The following is a 19,403-nucleotide window of genomic DNA, read 5'->3' as shown; positions in this document are numbered from 1 at the left end:
TTTTGTATTCCATTCCAAATTATTAGTTCAGCAAATCCTTTCCCTCTTTGTTTATCCTAGTCTTCAATCTTACAATATTATAACCTTAAATTTTAACCTGTTAATGATCCATTTTTTTCATATTCCTTATAGCGTTATAGCTAGCAACCACTTAACTTTTTATCCAACATCATTCTAACATTCATTAATTTTACAATATTTCTGTAAATAATCTTTAAATTTCTTCCAATCTTCTTCCATGATATTCATGCACTAGAAAGCAATAAAATATTTGCTAGTTTCGCCTTACCCTCCAAATGCAGCCCAAATGGTTCTTACTGTTTCAAGTTGACTTTGGGAAAGCCTTCCAGGAGAACAATTTTATCATTTAGGAGCAGCCACGACACCTTTAATGTTTTAACTCAGCATATGACATGAATTGCTGCAAGGTGCTCTGCCATTAGTAGCTGAGAGAGACAAGCTATAAGGGACAAGCAGACTCCCTCAAGAGCAGTCCACAAACACCTACAATATCACATAATCATAAGCAACACATATTAACTCATATTAGTAAACTCATCAGTTGTTATAAACTTTTAAGCCTGAAGGAGATCTCTTATATACCAGACATGGCTGGTAACCTGTGGGTTTCTGGATATTGTAGGACAGCAATCCCCATCATCCCTTACAATTGGCCATGCTGGCTGGTGCTGATGGCAGTTTGACTCCCTGCCCTCTTGAATACTTTTGGTTCTATAATGTCCCCTTAGGCAGCTTGGATTCCCCACATTTCAGAGCATCTGGGAAATTCTGCTGTGCTTTGTCTGCTTGTTACATGGTTTTTACATAGCTTCCTCTTCATGCTGCCTGAGAACTAGAACCATAGCAATGGCTCCTGTAGAACCTCAAAAGTGTCCAGGGAAAAGCTTCTGGTTAAATCTAGGCTGTAGCACACTATAGGAATGGCATAAAGTAATCTCATTGACAAAGGAAGCATGGAACTTGTCCAGGAAGAATGTTCAGAGGGACTTTGCTTTTGAAACCCTCACCAAAAAAATCTGTGGAAAAAAGACTATCCTACAATTCAATTACTACCCCATCACTCAATTATTTGAAGGGTGATTACAATAATCTACTCAGGTACAGACTGAAAATATCAATTCTCTCAATTGGAGATGAGCAGAGAAGTATCAATTTAACAGAACTATCATTGCGGTGATATAGACTACATGAAAGCAAGTAGTTTTGGGTGCCAGTGTTTCAGCAAGAGACAATAGGAACATGTTTGACACAATAGCAAAACGGTGCCAAATCCAGAGTTCTATGAGAAAAATCCTTGAGTGTCTGAGAGTGGACGAGGCACGCTCTGGAATGCCCAGTGCAAGATCCCATCAAAGGTATTCTGTAGGATTAGAGAGAAAAGAGGCATTTCTATTTGTTCACCAGGTCAACAGTACTGAAATAAGAGTAGCAATTCAACGGAGCAAATGCAGACAGTAGATAAATATAGAGCTGCTCTCCTGTTTTGAAGTACACAGACTGCACAGGTCCACCAGGCATGACTGATCTGCCATCCTTTCTAGCAGCCGGGAGGAGTTTCTGCTGTGTTACTGGATGTGATGAAAGTGCTCTCAAGTTACAACTACTTGCAACTTGAAAGTGCAAAGTATTGAAATTAAGAACAAATTAATATCAAGGGGGACCTAAAATCTTCCAAATTATCTCAAGCATTGCGATGGACAATTCCAGAATCCACAGACCTGTTCAGCACTGGACAAATTATAGCACAAGAAGATTTGTTTTCCATTACCTCCCCTAAGAGAGAGTCCAGATCATCCTTGTTCAGAAGGGGTTCAGTCCCAGCAGATTCTTCCACCACCTAGGATTCAAAATCTCATCTTACAGTGCAATCCTATGCATGTCTACTCAGAAGTAAGACCCAATTTGTTCAATGGGATTTACCCATTTATTGAATTGCAGCCTTAGTAATTCTCCATTATATAAATGCTGAATAACCTAGTCAACTAGGAAAAGGGAAATCCCTTCGGCAGGATGTATGTAGCCTACAATCAGGGTGAAGACTGAATAAATAATAATAATAATAATAATAATAATAATAATAATAATAATAATAATAATAAAATTAATTTATACCCCGCCCATCTGGCTGGGTTTCCCCAGCCACTCTGGGTGGCTTCCAACAAAATATTTAAATACAATAGTCTTAAACATTAAAAGCTTCCCTAAACAGGGCTGCCTTCAGATGTCTCTTAAAAGTCAGATAGTTGTTTTTCTCTGACATCTGATGGGAGGGCGTTCCACAGGGCGGGCACCACTACCGAGAAGGGCCTCTGTTTGGTTTCCTGTAACTTTGGTTTCCTGTAACTTGGCTTCTCGCAGCAAGGGAACCGCCAGAAGGCCCTCAGAGGAGGACCTCAGTGTCTGGGCAGAACAATGGGGGTGGAGATGCTCCTTCATGTATACTGAGCCCAGATGCAGCTTTCTTTTGCAGGGGAGGGGGTTGGTTTGATGGTAACTGACTCCCAGTGTTGTCCCTAAAAATGGCTCTGTCATCCATGAAGCACTTCTTGAAAATAAAGCGAAAGATGGATGGATTTTACATACTTTAATCATTTCAGTTGCAAAGTTAGAAGCAAGTGATGTTCAATTTGCAACTGAAGGACAAAGCTAAGAACTTTCTTTTTCTTTTGCTGTCTTCATCATTATATTCAAAGGATAAATACCATGAGATAAATACCAACAATATCAAATTCAACTCATGTATACTGCAGTTTCCTTGATCCCTTCTCCCTTGCTTCTTCCTTTGGCAACTTTTAATCCTCATCTATTGAGGGTAACCAAGTTTTTTGAATGTAACTATTTGCTCACATTCACACCCCCTTCCAGCCTGTTTCTCCTTCCTTCCGCTGTATTATTAACACACTGATGTTATAGAAAATTAACAGGTATTAACATTAACAATGAGAACCCGTATAGTGTACGTCTGATTGTCGGACTTTGACTGGGAAGACCCAAATTCAAGTCTCCACACAACCAGTTATCTCTCATCCTAATGAACCTCCACAGGGGAGCTGCAAAGATTAAACCCACTAGCTACTATAAAGTTGAAAAGATTTTGGAAAATCCAGACCTTTACCGCTCGTAGTGTTGGGGTATTTGAGTTTGTAGTTCCATCCAAGCTGATGGTCATGGGATGGTTGCTAGTGCAGGATTTGCACATTAAGATTCCACTAGAACAAAGCACACAAAGGATCTTACCCTTTGAAGTCACAAACCTATATTTCAGAAAGCACAGATAATGGGTTAAAGCTGGACTGGACTACTTCAGGTCGAAGAGGGGCCTCACATGGTTGAATGCTCTCCCATACAAAAACATTACACCCACATAGAAAACGAGATGCCAGGAAGAAAGTTAGGCTAGAACCTTTCTTCCTGAAACCTAGTTTTTCATATGCATGGATTCCTTTTTGTATGGAGGTTGAGATAATCATGTGAGCCCCCACCTGTACTGTACAGGCCAGCCATATGCTTAGCTACTCAACTACTCTGCTGTGAGATAAAGCCCTAAGAGGAGAGGAAGGAGACGCCACGCAATATTGCCTGGTAAAACTCAAGGCTGATTCGTACAATCGAAAACTGATGTCTACCGTCCAACTGTATGAGTGAGCCATGAGACATCAGTTTTGCTAAACATTAAGCTCATTATGCAACCAGGCCCAGCTTCCAGTTGTATGATTCAGATCTGCTAGCAGAGAGAGCCTATTTAAAAAAGTAATATAAGGACTTCAACATCACCTTTCATTGGAGAGTAGCTGGTTGAAGAACACACTGGACACTCCAGGATATAAACATGGTAAAATGCATGGATTCGTTTAGAAAACTCTGGATTTTGTCTGCTTTGAGATCAAGATGTTGCTTTGAGTAAAATACTAGAACATCTATCTGTGAAGGACTTAGGGTGGTGGCTTCAGGTAAAGTGTCCCGTCCCCCCACGTAAGAATCACCATTCTGGCACACCTGACACCTGTTCAAACAAATAGGCCACTCTCCATGTTCATCCTGTTACAGGGCAGCATTATTCAGAAGAGCAGCACTTACATAAACAAAACTCCCATCTTGTGGTGCCTGTCCTGCATTTCTGATCTGGTACTATGACATTGGGACGTGGGTGGCGCTGTGGATTAAACCACAGAGCCTAGGACTTGCCGATCAGAAGGTCGGTGGTTCGAATTCCCGTGACGGGGTGAGCTCTCGTTGCTCGGTCCCTGCTTCTGCCAACCCAGCAGTTCGAAAGCACGTCAAAGTGCAAGTAGATAAATAGGTACCGCTCCAGCGGGAAGGTAAACGGCGTTTCCGTGCACTGCTCTGGTTCGCCAGAAGCGGCTTAATCATGTTGGCCACATGACCCGGAAGCTGTACGCCAGCTCCCTCGGCCAGTAAAGCAAGATGAGTGCCGCAACCCCAGAGTCGGCCACGACTGGACCTAATGGTCAGGGGTCCCTTTACCTTTGCTATGACATTAAACCAGGCTTAGTAAGCCACCATCTGGACACGCTCTCACAAACAAGAACGATAAAGTCTGGGGAGCTATGGATGGCTTAATTCTTGGATGTAAATGTCACCTGATTTGATCTGCATGGGCAGGAAAATGGCAGGGCCAGTGGAAAGCCCGGAAACACTTATTGCAGTAGATCAGATCTCCTTCTTTCCTGCATACTCCACACTTCTCCCCAATGGTCAGCTTCTGTAAAGGGGAAAAAAAGGAAAGAATTTGGAGTCAGGTTTCTAGCAAAACATGGTCCTCTTTTTCTCCTTCAGAGCTACCATGCGCCGCATGTGACCATCCCATCTTATGCTTCTCTGGTCCACTGCAATTGCTTTGATTTCTAACTTACCACTTCCATTGGGGCCATTGTAAGATTTTTCAGGGCCTCAGAAAAATGAACTAAGCAGAGTATAGTTTCATCACAGCAGTGTTAGGATCAAGCAGATTTGAGACCTGATAGACTCCGCCAAGACTACCAGCCCAAGCGTAGGGTGGGGTAGGAGAAATAAGACAACAAAATGTTTTGCAGCCCATTGTTCTTATTTAAAGCATTTGAAATGGCTAAGCCCAGTGAATGGTGAAAAGTTCCACGGGAGGTGAGATACTGACCAGCTGTTTCTCTGTTCCCACATTCTGAGCTGTTGGCGGTGCCACCCCAGACACTGGGGTCACAGAGGGCAAAGGCTGCCTGAGGGAGGCACACACAGGTTCCTTGATGAGTACCCTCCTCCCATCTTCCGTTGTCCTCTGGACATATACAGCTCCCTAAGCAGGTATGCAAAATAAATATATTATATTGACAGAATATATCACATCACTTTCATAAGAAGATTTGAGCTTGCCTTTTGTATTAAAAAAGTGACTAAGTGTAATAATGAACACACTGAACTTCATTTTTACCATTTTACTTCTATTGCAATAATAAATCTGATAGATTGTCCTACAAACGAATTATTAAAAAATAATAATTAAAGAGAGAAATGTCACTCAGCAGTAATGGAAAACAGCCACAAGGGGTCACTGCAGGATATAATTTATATTTCAGCTGGGTTTTCGGGTGGTGGTCATGTGAAGGTCTTAAAACACCTTCAGAGACTGCAATTTTGTTGATATTAAAGATTATTGCATTCCAAAGGTCGGGGCCATTTATTCTCCCTTTTCTCACAAAGGAAAAGTGGACTGCAATAAATGTGCACAAAAAGACCATAAACAGCTGTTGAAGGAGACAAGAGCAAAAGAGCAGTTTCTTAGAGTTGCTTCATGTAGGACATTTTCCCGCAAGGCAGAGGAAAAGAGAGGATCAGGAAGAGACACAGAGAAATCGAGGATCATAATTATACCTGTGTTTGGGAACGTGCATTCCTGCTGTTCTCTTCTCCATTGTTCCTATATTGTTTCGATTGCCCGGAGGAGCAGGAATCACACCTCCATGTCCCGCTGCTCAGTGTCCCGAGGGGAAAAAGACAGGAGCATGATCGCGAATAGCAAGTAGAGAAAGAGAGGAAGAAATGGATGAAACAAGTTAAGCAAATGTAAACAAAAACAGTCCCCCACCCACCCAATGGGAAATGGCGTATCAAAGTGCTACCACCAGTCTCAGACACACTATTGCACGTGAGGGCAGGAAGACATAAACAAATTGCACACAGGAAAGATCCTGAGAAATAAAAGGATGGTTGCCTTTCCCCCCTAGGTCACTCCCTATTCCTAGACGAGAAGAGGCTCTGTGCAAGTCTGGTAATCATCCTCATCTGCTGTGAGAACTGTGGTTGGGGTTAGGCCAATATGCCCTCCGAACATGCACAAGGAAGATCAGCTGTAAAAACTGTCTGATCATGGTCCAGATACTTGTTTCAAGCCATTATATCCTGGATTTCTAGCAAGCAAGCATTTAAAGTGGCTTATAATCAAAATAAAACCTGTTCTGCACCCAGATCTTGATGTGATTCCAGGGGGCTATGGAAATACCAGCAGAACTGTCATTACCTGGGAATCTCTGTCAGTGGTGGCACCAGGCAGGTGAGATGAAAGGCCTTGGGGCATCCATCACAGCAGATCAGCTCCCCACCATCCCTGCAGACGGCACATTCGTCATCGTTCTTCTGGCCCAGCAAAATTTGGAAGGATTGAAATAGAATAAAGACTCCAGTTTAAGACAGATTCTCTCTACATGGCTAGGGAGCAGCATACCTACAGCCACCTATCCAGATCACCAGCCTCTGCTACTTTCATCACCAACACTTAAAGTGCATAAAATTGATTAAATGCTCTACACAGATTTTTTTTTTATTAAAAAAGTGATTTTGAAACTCCAGGATTGGACACAACACAAAAGGAAAAAGGAATGGGGAGGGAAGAGGAATGCAAGAAAGTCCAGGCAACAATTTATGAAGTTACATAATCTCAAGTGCACACATCCACAACCACAACCCAGCCGCTCTAGTCCCATTTCCCTTGCACTGGCAGCAGTTCTCAACCTGTGGGTCCCCAGATGTTGTTGGACTACAACTCCCATAATCCCTGAGGTCTGGCCTTGCTAGCAAGGGGTGATGGGAGTTGTAGTTCAACAACATCTGCTGACCCACAGGTTTAGAAAGGCTGCCTTACAGCTCTGCAGTCTCAGGGCAACAGGGAGTTGGAGCAGAGAGCTCTTTCTGGCAGGCAAGATCCCTAGAAATGGGTGATTTAATTGTAACACTGGAAATACATGAAGCAGGCAGACTTAAAGGAAGGTTTGCCCTTGCTCTGGCTCTTTTATTGAACTCTGCTTTGAGATAAAACACCCAAGAAAATAGCGTCAGAAGTTTGGTCATTTCTGCAGCAGAGTCTGATGCAGCAGGAATGCTTGACAGTAATAAAGTACAGTGCTGCTTCCTGTAGGAAACAGGGCTTGTTCTGTCCTTTGCGCTTTGCTTCTTTCTTCAAATACTGCTTTTCCAAAACTTGAGAGCCTTGGTGGGAGGCACAGAGGACATGCAATGGACATTGTAACTGAGCCTCTGCAAGTTTTGCTAATTTGCCCTTATTAAGAGAGATGGCTTCAGAAGCAAAACCCAACTGAGCAGGGGAAAGTAAGGACCAATACTGGCTTTGATGTGCAAGGTGTTCCTTGCTGTGCAACAGCCTTTAACTGTGAAATCTTTGGGGAATTCCATACTGGCAGGAGCGGCACTAAGCTCTGCCAAGGAGAAATGATTCTCATGGTGAAACCTTGTCCCATGGGTGAATCTGGCACCAGTCTAAGAAGCTGAGGAAACCTGGGACTTCCCAAGTGGGGTGAAACTTTCAAGACATAATGAACTGTGTGGCTTGGTGGAGATTCATTTTCTGCTTAAGAGCATCAGAAATGCAAGGCAAAGGGAAAAGAGGAAGGGTATCTTTTTATATGCGACGGCGGCAGCAAGAGTTCTGATTGCGGCAAAATGGAAGAGTAATGAAATCCCCTCCATACAAGATTGGATCTGAAAGCTGACAGAATATGCCGAATTAGACGGTCTATCAGAAAAAATAAAGAATAAATGAAAACAGGAATTTGTTTCGAAATGGGAGGTTTTCAAAGAATATTTGAAAAATAAATACAGTATAGTAGTTTAAATTCTGTTGCAGCGTTCGAGGAACTTCAGTAATAGTTGCAAGGTAGATATAAGAAATTAGATATATTAAGAAAAAGTTTAATTATGATAAAAGTGTGCATTGGCAATAAGTAATATGAAATTGAAATATGGAATAGACGAGAGGTTGGGTCTTTAGTGTTAAGACCAATATATGTTTTATTGTTTGTTAAGAAAATTATGTGTCTATGGTTATTCCTGTGTGTAATTTGGTATTTGTGTTTTTTCTTTTTTCTTGCTGTATCAATAAAAAAAGAAAAGAAATGCAAGGCAAAGGGTAGCACTCAACATGCCTGTGTCAGATGTGCCTCCGTCTAGGACAGTTGTGATGCTCAGCACATCTTCTCTATAAAGAAACACTAGTTTTCAGGCCAAAAGACTGGCTTCGGTGTACATCTATCTGCTCCTGTTTTAGGAATGATTTGTGAATGTGGTGACATCCACACCATACATTTAAAACACAAGGCTTCTCCCAAGGAATCCTGGGAACTGTAGTTTACCCCTCACAGAGCTACAATATCCAGCAACCTTAAACTACATTCCTCAGGATTCTCTAGGGGAAAACAATGTGCTTTCAATATACGGCATGGATGTGACCTGACTGTACTGCAGCAAGGGGCTTGCACAGTCTGTGACTCTCACTCCGTCCAGTCTTCATTGGAGTCCAATTTCTGTGGCTTTTACATTTAAAAAAGTGAAGACCATTTCACATTTTCTCTGGCAGATGTGTTTCCAGGTGCCACTGTGTGCATCTCACAACAAACATCATAATGTTTGCCTGCAGTAACCACATGGGGAAGTGTGTCTGTAATCCCATGAGGTGATGCACCGGGGAGTTACGATGGGCTGCCTCCTTTGCAGGTTTCCACATGTATTTTCCAAAAGCTACAGTGCTGACTGCTTATATGTGGAGTGGCTACTTGGGAAATACACCTGCAGCATAAAAGCACAAGGCATCTCTCCTTAAAAGTTGCTTATGTCTTCAACTTGTTTGAACAGACAAACTGCCCAACTACCCTCCTTCCACATTTTCTTTTTTCCTCTCTCTCTTTAAATTTAGCATAATGCTGAAAATACGGGTGCTAAAAATACCTGCAAATCTGTCCCATTTCATATGTGTGCACGTGCACATTTGATTATGTTTAATCTCAGGGTTTCCCCCTTCCTGACAATACCCAAGCCCATGAGTTCTAAATCCCATAAGGGTGGACACTCCACCTGCTTCTATTGGCACGCTAAAAAAGTGTTTGAGTGGATAGCACACTTGAGTTGGACTGGGAAGAGCTAAGTTCAAATCCCCACTCGGCCACAAAGCTAACTGGGAGACTTTAGGAAAAGTCACCTTTTATCTCTCTGTCCAACCTACCTCACAGGGCTCTGGTGAAGATAAAGTAGGATAAATAATCCTACGTAAACCACCTGAATTCCTTTCCAGGAAGGGTAGAACACAAATATGATGAATAACAAAATAAAACAACGTTGTGTGAACAGTTTTCCATGTTACTAAAAAAACTAAAAAAAACCCAAAAAATCCCACTATACGAAGAGGTGGAAATATATGAAGAGCAGGAGAAACCGCCTCTGCAAAAAACATAGCCATATATGAAGAGAACTGACCGAGGGAAGCTGACATACCTTTAGCACAGGGAAAGGAAAATGACATTCTTTTTGTTACCTGCTGGGGGGCTGGATCCACAGTGTGGAAAGGGGTGGCAGGGCACCTATTCTGCAAGTTTGCTTTTTGATCTCCATTCTGAAAATCAAGAGAAGAATTGTGAACCAAGGAGTAAATCCACTCCACTGATCATAGCAGTTATTCCAAGTAGGACTGTCCCAGACCAGCCTTCCCTAACCTGGTGCACTCCAGATGCAGCAGGGGCTGATGGGAATTGTAGTCACAAACATCTTTAAGGAGGCACCAGGTTGGAAAAGGCTGCACTAGATGAGGGTCACAATGCATAATGTTGGTGCTTCAGTGTGTTTGTACTTTGAAAAGCTAAAATGATGCTCCTCTCCAGCTCCTCCCCAATGCCACCGGAGATGTTCTTCTGTCTCCTTAAGAAAACTGACAGGTATGGGTCATCCATTGGTCTTGCAGTAAAGATATTAATTAATGTTGTTCTCTCTGATGCTGCCTTTTGCAGCAGCTGTGGTGATAACGCACAAGTTCATTTATTATTTAAAAGCTTCTCTAAACAACTTAATATTTTAAAAATCTCTAAGCAGCACACATAAACAACATAAAAACAATAAAAGAGCGCCATAAAGGCTTTGCAACAGACATACATTAAAACACAGCTGATCCAGAACCTAACGACACTGGATCAGCTATAAATTTCTCCTCCGTAGCCTTTGAACTTTGACTGGAATGTGCAGAAAACTCACACAAGCTTCCCCACAGGTAAAAGGGTCAAGCTGAGTTGTGAGGCAAAGAGGCACAAGCCACACCTGAAGGAAGGGTGTTGGTTGGGGTGTTCAGTTGAATAGGACTCCTGCATCTTTAGTAGTTGTGCAGAAGAAGTTGTAGCTACCATTTAACCTACTACTCTTGTTGCAATTCCCTCTTCTAAGCAGCTATTAAAAGTGCAGGATCCCAGCCCTCCTCGTTTCTGTCTGAATCTCAGGTGCAGTAGTAGACTAAGGCTTCACTTACGCAACTGCTTGTTCTGTTCTACCAGTGAATTCCCTGAGTGAGGTGGGTGGGTGGGTCATGTGACGCGCTTGCCAAGCTGCCGGGTTTGCCCCTTAATAGAGAGGTTGGTAATTGCACACAGAAGTAATTGTGAAGCACCTGACTGCAGGTGCTGCATAAACAAAAACCGGCAGTGTCTGCCCTTGGCGAAACCAATGCCATGATACACTCACCTGGCACTGTGGTCTGAAGGACTCTGTGGCCCCCAAAGCTTGTTAGTAACTTCAAAGCAAAAGAGGCAGAGAAAATGTGAAAGGATTAGAAGTATATTGTGTGGCATATGTATTTACGGACTTGGGATTCTTTAGCTTTCCCGTTGGGCTTCAGATCCTGAGCTTTGTTCCTCTCTCCAAGCTCTTCCAGTTTGTCTGTTGCATAAAACTCACCACCAATTTTGATGCATTTCTTAGTGTCACCTGGAAAATGGAAGATCACACTGGATTTATCTCATCAAAGCAGGGACACAGAATTCATACAGTCTAAATTTCTATATCAGCTTAAGGTAAAGGTAAAGGTACCCCTGCCCGTACGGGCCAGTCGTGTCCGACTCTAGGGTTGTGCGCCCATCTCACTTAAGAGGCCAGGGGCCAGTGCTGTCCGGAGACACTTCCGGGTCACGTGGCCAGCGTGACGAAGCCGCTCTGGCGAGCCAGCACCAGCGCAGCACACGGAAACACCGTTTACCTTCCCGCTATAAAGGGGTACCTATTTAACTACTAGGGACGCGGGTGGCACTGTGGGTAAAAGCCTCAGCGCCTAGGACTTGCCGATTGCATGGTCGGTGGTTCGAATCCCTGCGGCGGGGTGCGTGCCCGGCGTTCGGTCCCAGCGCCTGCCAACCTAGCAGTTCGAAAACACCCCCGGGTGCAAGTAGATAAATAGGGACCGCTTACCAGCGGGAAGGTAAACGGCGTTCCGTGTGCTGCACTGGCTCACCAGATGCAGCTTGTCATGCTGGCCACGTGACCCGGAAGTGTCTGCGGACAGCGCTGGCTCCCGGCCTCTAGAGTGAGATGAGCGCACAACCCTAGAGTCTGGCAAGACTGGCCCGTACGGGCAGGGGTACCTTTACCTTTTTTTATTTATCTACTTGCACTTAGGGGTGCTTTCAAACTGCTAGGTGGGCAGGAGCTGGGACCAAAAGATGGGAGCTCACCCCGCCGCGGGGATTCGAACCGCCGACCATGCGATCGGCAAGCCCTAGGCACTGAGGTTTTGCCCACAGCACCACCCGCGTCCCATATCAGCTTAATTGCCCTCGTTTTGATGTAGAACAGGGGGACGAACCTTTGCCTCTCCTGATATTGTTGGGACTCCAGCTCCCATCAGCCCCAGCCAGTGTGGCCAGTAGGCCACAATAATGGGAGATGTAGTCCAACAAAATATGGAGTGCCAGAGGATCCTCATCCCTGATCTAGAATCTAAATAAGAAGAAACAGAGTTTGGTCACTTCTGAGTGAAATAAGTCACGGTACCGTGTTAGGTCAGTGCTGGATAGATACAAAGAACGGCAAAGTGCTGCACATACCACCATGCGAAAGGGGATAATGCTGGGTCTCAACACTCTCTGACTTCTTCACAGATTTTGCCTTTGGAAGGGATCCTGTTGATTTATAGGACACACATTACAATACTGAAAACAAGGCCTCCCCCCCCCCCCCCGAATAAACAGCAAGTATGTGTTTAGGACAGGGGTCAGCAAACTTTTTCAGCAGGAGGCTGGTCCACTGTTCCTCAGACCTTGTCGGGGGCCAGACTATATTTTTTGGGGGGAGGGGAATGAACGAATTCCTATGCCCCACAAATAACCCAGAGATACATTTTAAATAAAAGCACACATTCTACTCATGTAAAAACACCAGGCAGGCCCCACAAATAACCCAGAGATGCATTTTAAATAAAAGGAAACATTCTACTCATGTAAAAACATGCTGCTTCCTGAACCGTCCGCAGGCCGGATTTAGAAGGGGATTGGGCTGGATCCGGCCCCCCTGGCCTAGCTCCTAGTATTGCAGCTGAGGTGGCCTCTCCCTCCCTAACCACCACCACCCTGACTAAGGAGAAGGAGAGCTGTAGCTCTGAGAAGAAGGAGATCTAGTTTTCAGAAAGTTCTTGCCTTGGCTGTTTCTTAAAAAAATATATTTTTAAACTGATGCTCAGTTCGTTAGCATTGCATGGAAACTGCTTTGCAAAGCTCGCCTGAAAACTGGTATATCAATATCTTCAATAAAACAAATCAAGGTAGTGAAATACTACCAAAAAAAGAGAATGGCTTGTGCTGATGTTCTTGAAACTGAAAATTCTCATTCCAGGTCCTTATTTCTTCCTGGAGGAAATCCATTCCTATTCCTCTTTGGCATGCTTAATATCAACTCTTGCATTCACAAAAAGCACAGCAAAACCCCAGCAAATAATTCTATACCAAGGTGTGGGTCGCCTTTTGCTGAAAGTTGAGGTGGGTGCAAAGCATCTTTTTCATCTGTCGCTTTCCTCTTCCCTTGGGATTTGTGCTGAGTCAATACCTTAGGACTGCTTGCGAGCTTCCTTGCCCTGCTGCAATACCTACTGAGATCCAGGTCTGAAAAGAAAGCAAATTCTGAGACCGGAGGCATGTCTAGACAGGGCTTAATATTGTAAATGAGGCAACAATGGGCTGCTAGCAACAAGCTTTTTTTTCCTTATTCTTATATTTTCCCCATAAAGGGTAAATGCAGATTAAACAAGGTGTGATGCAGTGGGGAATATAGGCTGGCATTTTGATGCCAAAGATATGTGGACACTGCAAATAAATGTGTATGCATAAGGAGCATGGATCCACAATAAACACCCATCCATAAGTCTGTTTTGTAGGATTCTCGCCTGATTATAGAAATTGTGCTTCAGGGTGGGGGAAATTGTCCCTGGAGCAGGAAAACACATTATATTATGCAGTAAAATAAACAAGCTAAACAAGAAAGGTGAATAAATAAACGATTCCCAGCTTTTAAACATGAGAGAGGCGTTTCTAAACCTATTTCCACTTATATTTCACTCATCTTCAATTTCTTCATGACTATGATGACTTCAGCGAATACCTTTAGGAAAGCTGCTTCGAATGCACTGGAGCTTGGAATATCTCTCCAGGTTATAATCCTTGAAGAGAACCCTCCAGAAGTCCCGGATGGAAGAAGAGTCCTGGCTCAACAGCCATGTTAACATGGCATGGAAGGCTTTGTGGCAGCCATCCTTCTCCTTCAGATGGAGAGTGTCCTTCGGGGAGAAAGAAAAAGCAAGGCTAGTCTACTTTCCAAATACTGGTAGATTTAACTGCTCCCCTAAATTGCTTAGGCACACTCCAGTCAAATCTGTCTTCTGAAGTTACAGCAAGAGTCTCAAATTCTGGCACTCCTGGGGACATATTATAGACTGAAGAACAACAACTGTGAAGTGCCAATAATGCTGAAAAAAGGGGAAACCAATGAATTAAACATGGGCCATCACACAAGCACTCCAGAACTGCTCATCTCATGAACTGCTCACTTTGAAGGTCTACAAAACAATAGTGCTTCACAAGGCTTAATATTGTAGCCAATGCTAGTGCTACTTAGAGTAGACCCATTGACATTAATAAAACTAAATTAGTAATGTTCATTCATTTTTATTTGGTCTGCTCCGATTGTTCACAGCCCTTAGGATTTTGTGCCATTTGCAAGGATTTTCATACAACACCCAAGATCTTTGGTGTATAAAATAATATACTATGTACACTGAGATTCATGATTACAAATTGGTGCTATGATACAAGCAGCATCAACCGCAAATAAAAACCTCTCTCTTTCTACCTGACCTCCCTAGCTGGGTCCAGAGAAAACAAAATACAAAATAAAACCACCAGATTAAAATTTCAGAGAAAAATAAAAGAAATGAAAGCCAGGAATGGATCATAGTCCAGCAGTGCAGAAACAAAAAAGGGCAGGTATATATAACCTATCCTCTATACAAATTATATGCATGCCACAAAAGAGATTGTTTTAGTAGTTAGTAGGGAAACTTGAAGTATATATCATCTCATCATTGTTCTTATTTCTCTCACCTTGAACATCTTTTCCGTGACAATGTCATGATCTGCCAGTCCGTGGAGCAATGGGAAGACATCGTCGACTGCCATGGAGATCTCTGTGCGATAAAGTTTAAGTAATTTCCGCAGGTCTCCTTCTCCTAAAGGTTTGTTATCAGAACCGAACATCCTGAGACAGGGTAACATTTACAGGATTGTTAGAAGCATGCATCTTCCATGCCCATTTCTGGTCACGGTGCAGCTGCTAACCCTTACTAAAAGATACCTTAATTTTGATGTACACTTGCTTGGGTCATGGCAGATGCTGTGAAGGAACATGCATCTTGGGTAGAAGTGACCGTACAGGGTAGGGTAAGCAGTCAGATTCTGTCTTATTTTAGAAACCTCACTCTCAAGACCACCTGCCTGTGGAAATTCAGATTTACAAGGATAGCTTGTAAAAAGAAACTCATATTTATATCACTCCTTTTCTATTACTCATTGTCTTTCACTTCTTCAATGACTGCTGAACATCCAGATTAGATTTGTTTTGCTTGCTCTGTCTTTGCTAAACAAAGGAGGAAGGTGGTCTTATTGGCCTCACCTGTCAAAAGGAGATGTTATCTGGTATCTGTATTTCACATGAACCTGTTTTATGTCATTCCCTGTGCTTTTTATATGCTCAGTCTGTGGAGAATGGAGTGGGGGTGTAACGAAAAACAACCGCCACCAAAGAACCCTGTTGGTGAACCAATAGAATCCCAGTGATGACCCTCTGATAGATCTGGGAAGCTGAAGCTATCTCCAATTAAGTCTATTTGGCTTGCTTCGTTTTCTGAAATGCTTGAGAAATTTTCACTCCACCCTACACCATCTGCACACACTTACAGGACTGGAAAATGGAAGGATTATGGGAGGTACTTTTCAAAACAAGACATGGATTGGGCTCTATAGGCTCGGTGTTGGGGCTATGTTAGAGCTTTTAAAAAACCCACAGTACAGTACAATGTATTCAGAGGTGACGACAAGCCATTACACAGCCCACCCTGAGAAATAAACCCTAGATTCATGTTATGTCACAAGATATAGTTACATTTGTCAATTTCCAAATTCCAAATTCAAGAACCCCTTGGGTGGGCCTAGAGCAAGGGAGAATCTGGGGTGATCAGGGATGCAGCCCTAATATAATCTAGCAGGTCAATGTCACGGGTGCAGCCAGCATGAAATCCACTGGATCATTATTGGCATTATTGTGGGTGGATCTTGATTTGCAGAAATTTGGGAAAACCCAGATTATATGGTCCATTTAGAGCCTGATATCAGTTTTCTGGTGGAACATGGCTCTACTAAGCAAACAAGTACATTGTTGACTGGTTGGCAGCCCATAATATTTTCCAAGTCAAATCAAGGGATCCTTTATTTCAGATTGATAGGGAAGAAATCCGTAGGTCCACAAATAAGAGTTGCTTCTCCAAATCGTTTCTGCAAGTGGCTAAGGATTGCTCGTTATGATACTCCTAGTAAGATCTGTGGGTTGCCCCACCCTTCCAAACTTCAATGGACTTCCCAGAATTATTTTAGAAACCAAACACTTCTCTTAATTGTTCTCCAATGTAATTCAGGATGGCTGGCAGCAGTTAATTACAAGCAGTGGGTGGGTTTGTTTACTTTTTACATGCTAAATCTGGGAGAACAAGTTCAGAGATGAAAACTCATGCAAACTCCCAAGCATACCACTGGCTTCAAAGCACCTTGAAACATTGCTGTCAGTGGCAGGGTTTATAAACTTTGATACCTAGCTATTATCTCTTAACTGCTTAGAAGGCTTATTTATAGTCACCTAAAATAGGGGTACACAACTCCAATTACTCTGTGGTTACTTTGGAGGGGGGAATTTAAACCCCCCCCCCTTTAAAAACTTCATACTCGTTTAACCACCTTTTCCTCTCCATGGCCCATGGAACTGGTAGTGCAAAAAGCTGAGAGACCAAGTGGAGATGGAGCCAGAACAAAGTAATTCTAGTTCTGCCCCTACTCTCTTTACCATGGGTAGGCAAACTAAAGCCCGGGGGCCGGATCTGGTCCAATCGCCTTCTAAATCCAGCCCACGGATGGTCCTGGAATCAGCGTGTTTTTACATGAGTAGAAAGTGTGCTTTTATTTAAAATGCATTTCTGGGTTATTTGTGGGGCATAGGAATTTGTTCTTTTTTCTCCCTCCCCCCCCAAAATATAGTCTGGCCCCCCACAAGGTCTGAGGGACAGTGGACCAGCCCCCTGCTGAAACAGTTTGCTGACCCCTGCTCTTTACTATATTGAAAATCATACATAGGAGGCGGGAAAGCTTATTTCTATGGAGGTCCATGATTCAACTCACAAAAGTCATTTGGGATCTGAGCCTATGTTGGGTGGAGCCATCTCTTCCTGCCACCCACTTTTCTCTTTCTTCGAATCACCAGAACATGCTCCTGCCCCAAGAGGTGGTCTTGCCTTGCCCCAGATCTCGTACAGCATCTGTGAAATGCAGCATGAAGTCAGGGATAAAAGGGAGTGCCTCTACTATTCCTCTAAAGTCTGAAGCCAATGGGCAGCAGCAGAGACATGCCAGATTTCCGCCTCTGTACCTGTTGGATGGCTGGAGCTCCAGAGGAAACATACAATGTAGGGTGCCTTCAGACAGCTGCAATCAGTGCCCTGGTCCCACCCCAATCAGCATTTCCCAAGGGGAAATCACGGGGGCTAAGGTGAGTGAGATAGGATAAACCACAGCATGGCTGTTTGGCTCCATAGTCCACCTGTGGAGAAAGTGGTGCCAATGCTATCACATGCCCCTGAAGACAAGGAACAGAGCAGTGTCCATAGAGTGAGGCATTCAGCCACATCTCCAGTTTTTGCAGTGGAGACTGTGCTTTGTGCAAGGAAGCTCCCAGGTTTAATCCCCAGTTATTTCCAGGTAAGGCTAGTTAAGACTCCCATCTGAAATCCTAGAACCAATGGTTTGACTCAGTATTTATGCACACCCTTGATGTTTCTATATGAGGAAAGGCTCCAAATGAGTATTTGGAATTCTCCATGGGAGCCACAATCAGCTGCAGTTTTAGCTAAGAGATCAAAAGATAGTCATTCATATGCTTACAGCAGAAGGTTCCTGGCTAAAATTGTAATTATTGTTGAAAAGTTTTGGGCATCCAACAATCTTTTCCTAGGCACTACTTCCCCCCCAAAAAACCCCACTCCCATGGTGCACAGATTACACCATCAAGATGATGTAGACAGCCAATTGTAAGTCTCTGGGCAGATCATTGCGAGCTTTTCTCAAGCCATGTAGTATTCAGTTTTTTAAAACTTTATTGGGTAACAGGAGCATGCTATACCTGGAAGACGACAGATAGCCACAAGCATACTGTGACTTTGGTACAAGATATCTCCTGCTGCAAGAAGCAAGGCACCACATTTTGCAGCAGAGTAGATTTCCAAATGGTTGTTAAAGAACGTTATTGCTGCCAAGGATCAAGGACATTAACACCTTGTGTTACCTAGGCCTGGTGCTTGGCAACACTTTCAAGGCAGTGGGGCTATTCCCCTGTGCACATCTTAAGCCGAGTGAGGCAGCAACAGCAACAAGAGGGCTGGGGAGAGGACTTCTTATAGTTCTGGTCCCCCAGCACCTCCGAGAGTTCTGAAAGCAGAAGCTGCAGCTATCACCTGCCCACTGAGGCCTACAAAACGCAGGTGAAAGTGTTGCATGACTGTGCTTGAGAATAATTTAATTGCTCTCCTTCTAGGAGAAGCTCTTGTTGGAAAATACTATATATTGTAAATAAATCAAGTCATTCGAGTATGAAAGTAGGAAGAGAAGCCTCAACAGTGGACGGATTTGATGAAAAACCCTCAGGCAGAGCAAGAGGCTTACTAGTCTGTTTAGAAATGCAGTCTTGGTAATCAGACACTCCTATACATGCAGAAGCATCAGAGAACACAAAATGTCAAAATTTCCAGAAGCAAAAACAATCAACACTTTCTCTTTTGCTGCTTCTTTTGAACATGACCAGTCTATCAAGAAATTCAACATGATCTTTTGGCAGGCCTGCCATCAACAAATTCCAGAAACCTTTAGCACTGGGCCTGATTATTCATACTTTTTTTAAAAAAAAGTAGGATTAATTCAGCAGTAATGCGATAATCACACACTTACTACTAAATCATATATTCATTACTTTGAGTTTTAAATGAACCTAACCAATCAATACGAACACATGGAAAAAGAAAAATTAGCTGCTTTTTTGCAATGTATGGAGCGAGGCATTTGTATGTATGCTACAGAACATATATCATTTGAATTATCCCTTCCAGGAAACAAAAAAGATTTTTGATCCCTAAAACATTAAACTCAGAGTGACTGAATCTCATTCTGACAATTTCCTCCATTCGAAGGTTCAAAATTTGCCTGTGCAGAAAATATATTGCAATTTGGGGAGGCATTTAATATTAGGACGAATGAGGGATGATAATTTTAGGC

The 19,403-nt window shown here is 43.2% G+C and overlaps 1 protein-coding gene across 3 annotated transcripts; it reads right to left on the bottom strand.

The window, feature by feature from the left end:
* Nucleotides 1-442: 442 nt before the first annotated feature.
* AIRE (autoimmune regulator) lies at nt 443-18,852 on the bottom strand. 3 transcript variants are annotated; one of them, XM_028730747.2, is made up of 12 exons: nt 14,922-18,852; nt 13,924-14,098; nt 13,272-13,427; nt 12,378-12,452; nt 11,144-11,265; nt 9,833-9,910; nt 6,533-6,648; nt 5,887-5,983; nt 5,156-5,311; nt 4,623-4,744; nt 3,131-3,230; nt 443-1,858 (listed from the first exon to the last, which is right to left on the bottom strand). In XM_028730747.2, the coding sequence occupies exons 1-12, from the start codon at nt 15,090-15,092 to the stop codon at nt 1,703-1,705; spliced, it is 1,524 nt and encodes a 507-aa protein (XP_028586580.2). In that variant the 5' UTR covers nt 15,093-18,852; the 3' UTR covers nt 443-1,702. The 3 variants fall into 3 exon arrangements, with proteins under 3 accessions (XP_028586580.2, XP_077786212.1, XP_077786211.1); XM_077930086.1 differs by lacking the exon at nt 14,922-18,852 and having other exon boundaries at nt 443-1,381; nt 1,790-1,858; nt 13,924-14,234; XM_077930085.1 differs by lacking the exon at nt 14,922-18,852 and having other exon boundaries at nt 6,533-6,645; nt 13,924-14,234.
* Nucleotides 18,853-19,403: the final 551 nt, after the last annotated feature.

This window comes from Podarcis muralis, chromosome 6, assembly GCF_964188315.1.
Source record: "Podarcis muralis chromosome 6, rPodMur119.hap1.1, whole genome shotgun sequence".
Taxonomy (NCBI): domain Eukaryota; kingdom Metazoa; phylum Chordata; class Lepidosauria; order Squamata; family Lacertidae; genus Podarcis; species Podarcis muralis.
This window is presented reverse-complemented; position numbering and strand designations above follow the sequence as displayed.

Coding starts and splice junctions, on each gene's coding strand:
- AIRE (XM_028730747.2), bottom strand. CDS start 15,092: ATGTTACCCTGTCTCAGGATGTTCGGTTCTGATAACAAACCTTTAGGA. Junction 12,453..13,271: donor AAAAGGCGACCCACACCTTG/GTATAGAATTAT, acceptor ATAAATCAACAG/GATCCCTTCCAAAGGCAAAA. Junction 6,649..9,832: donor TGGATCCAGCCCCCCAGCAG/GTAACAAAAAGA, acceptor TTGCTGGGCCAG/AAGAACGATGACGAATGTGC.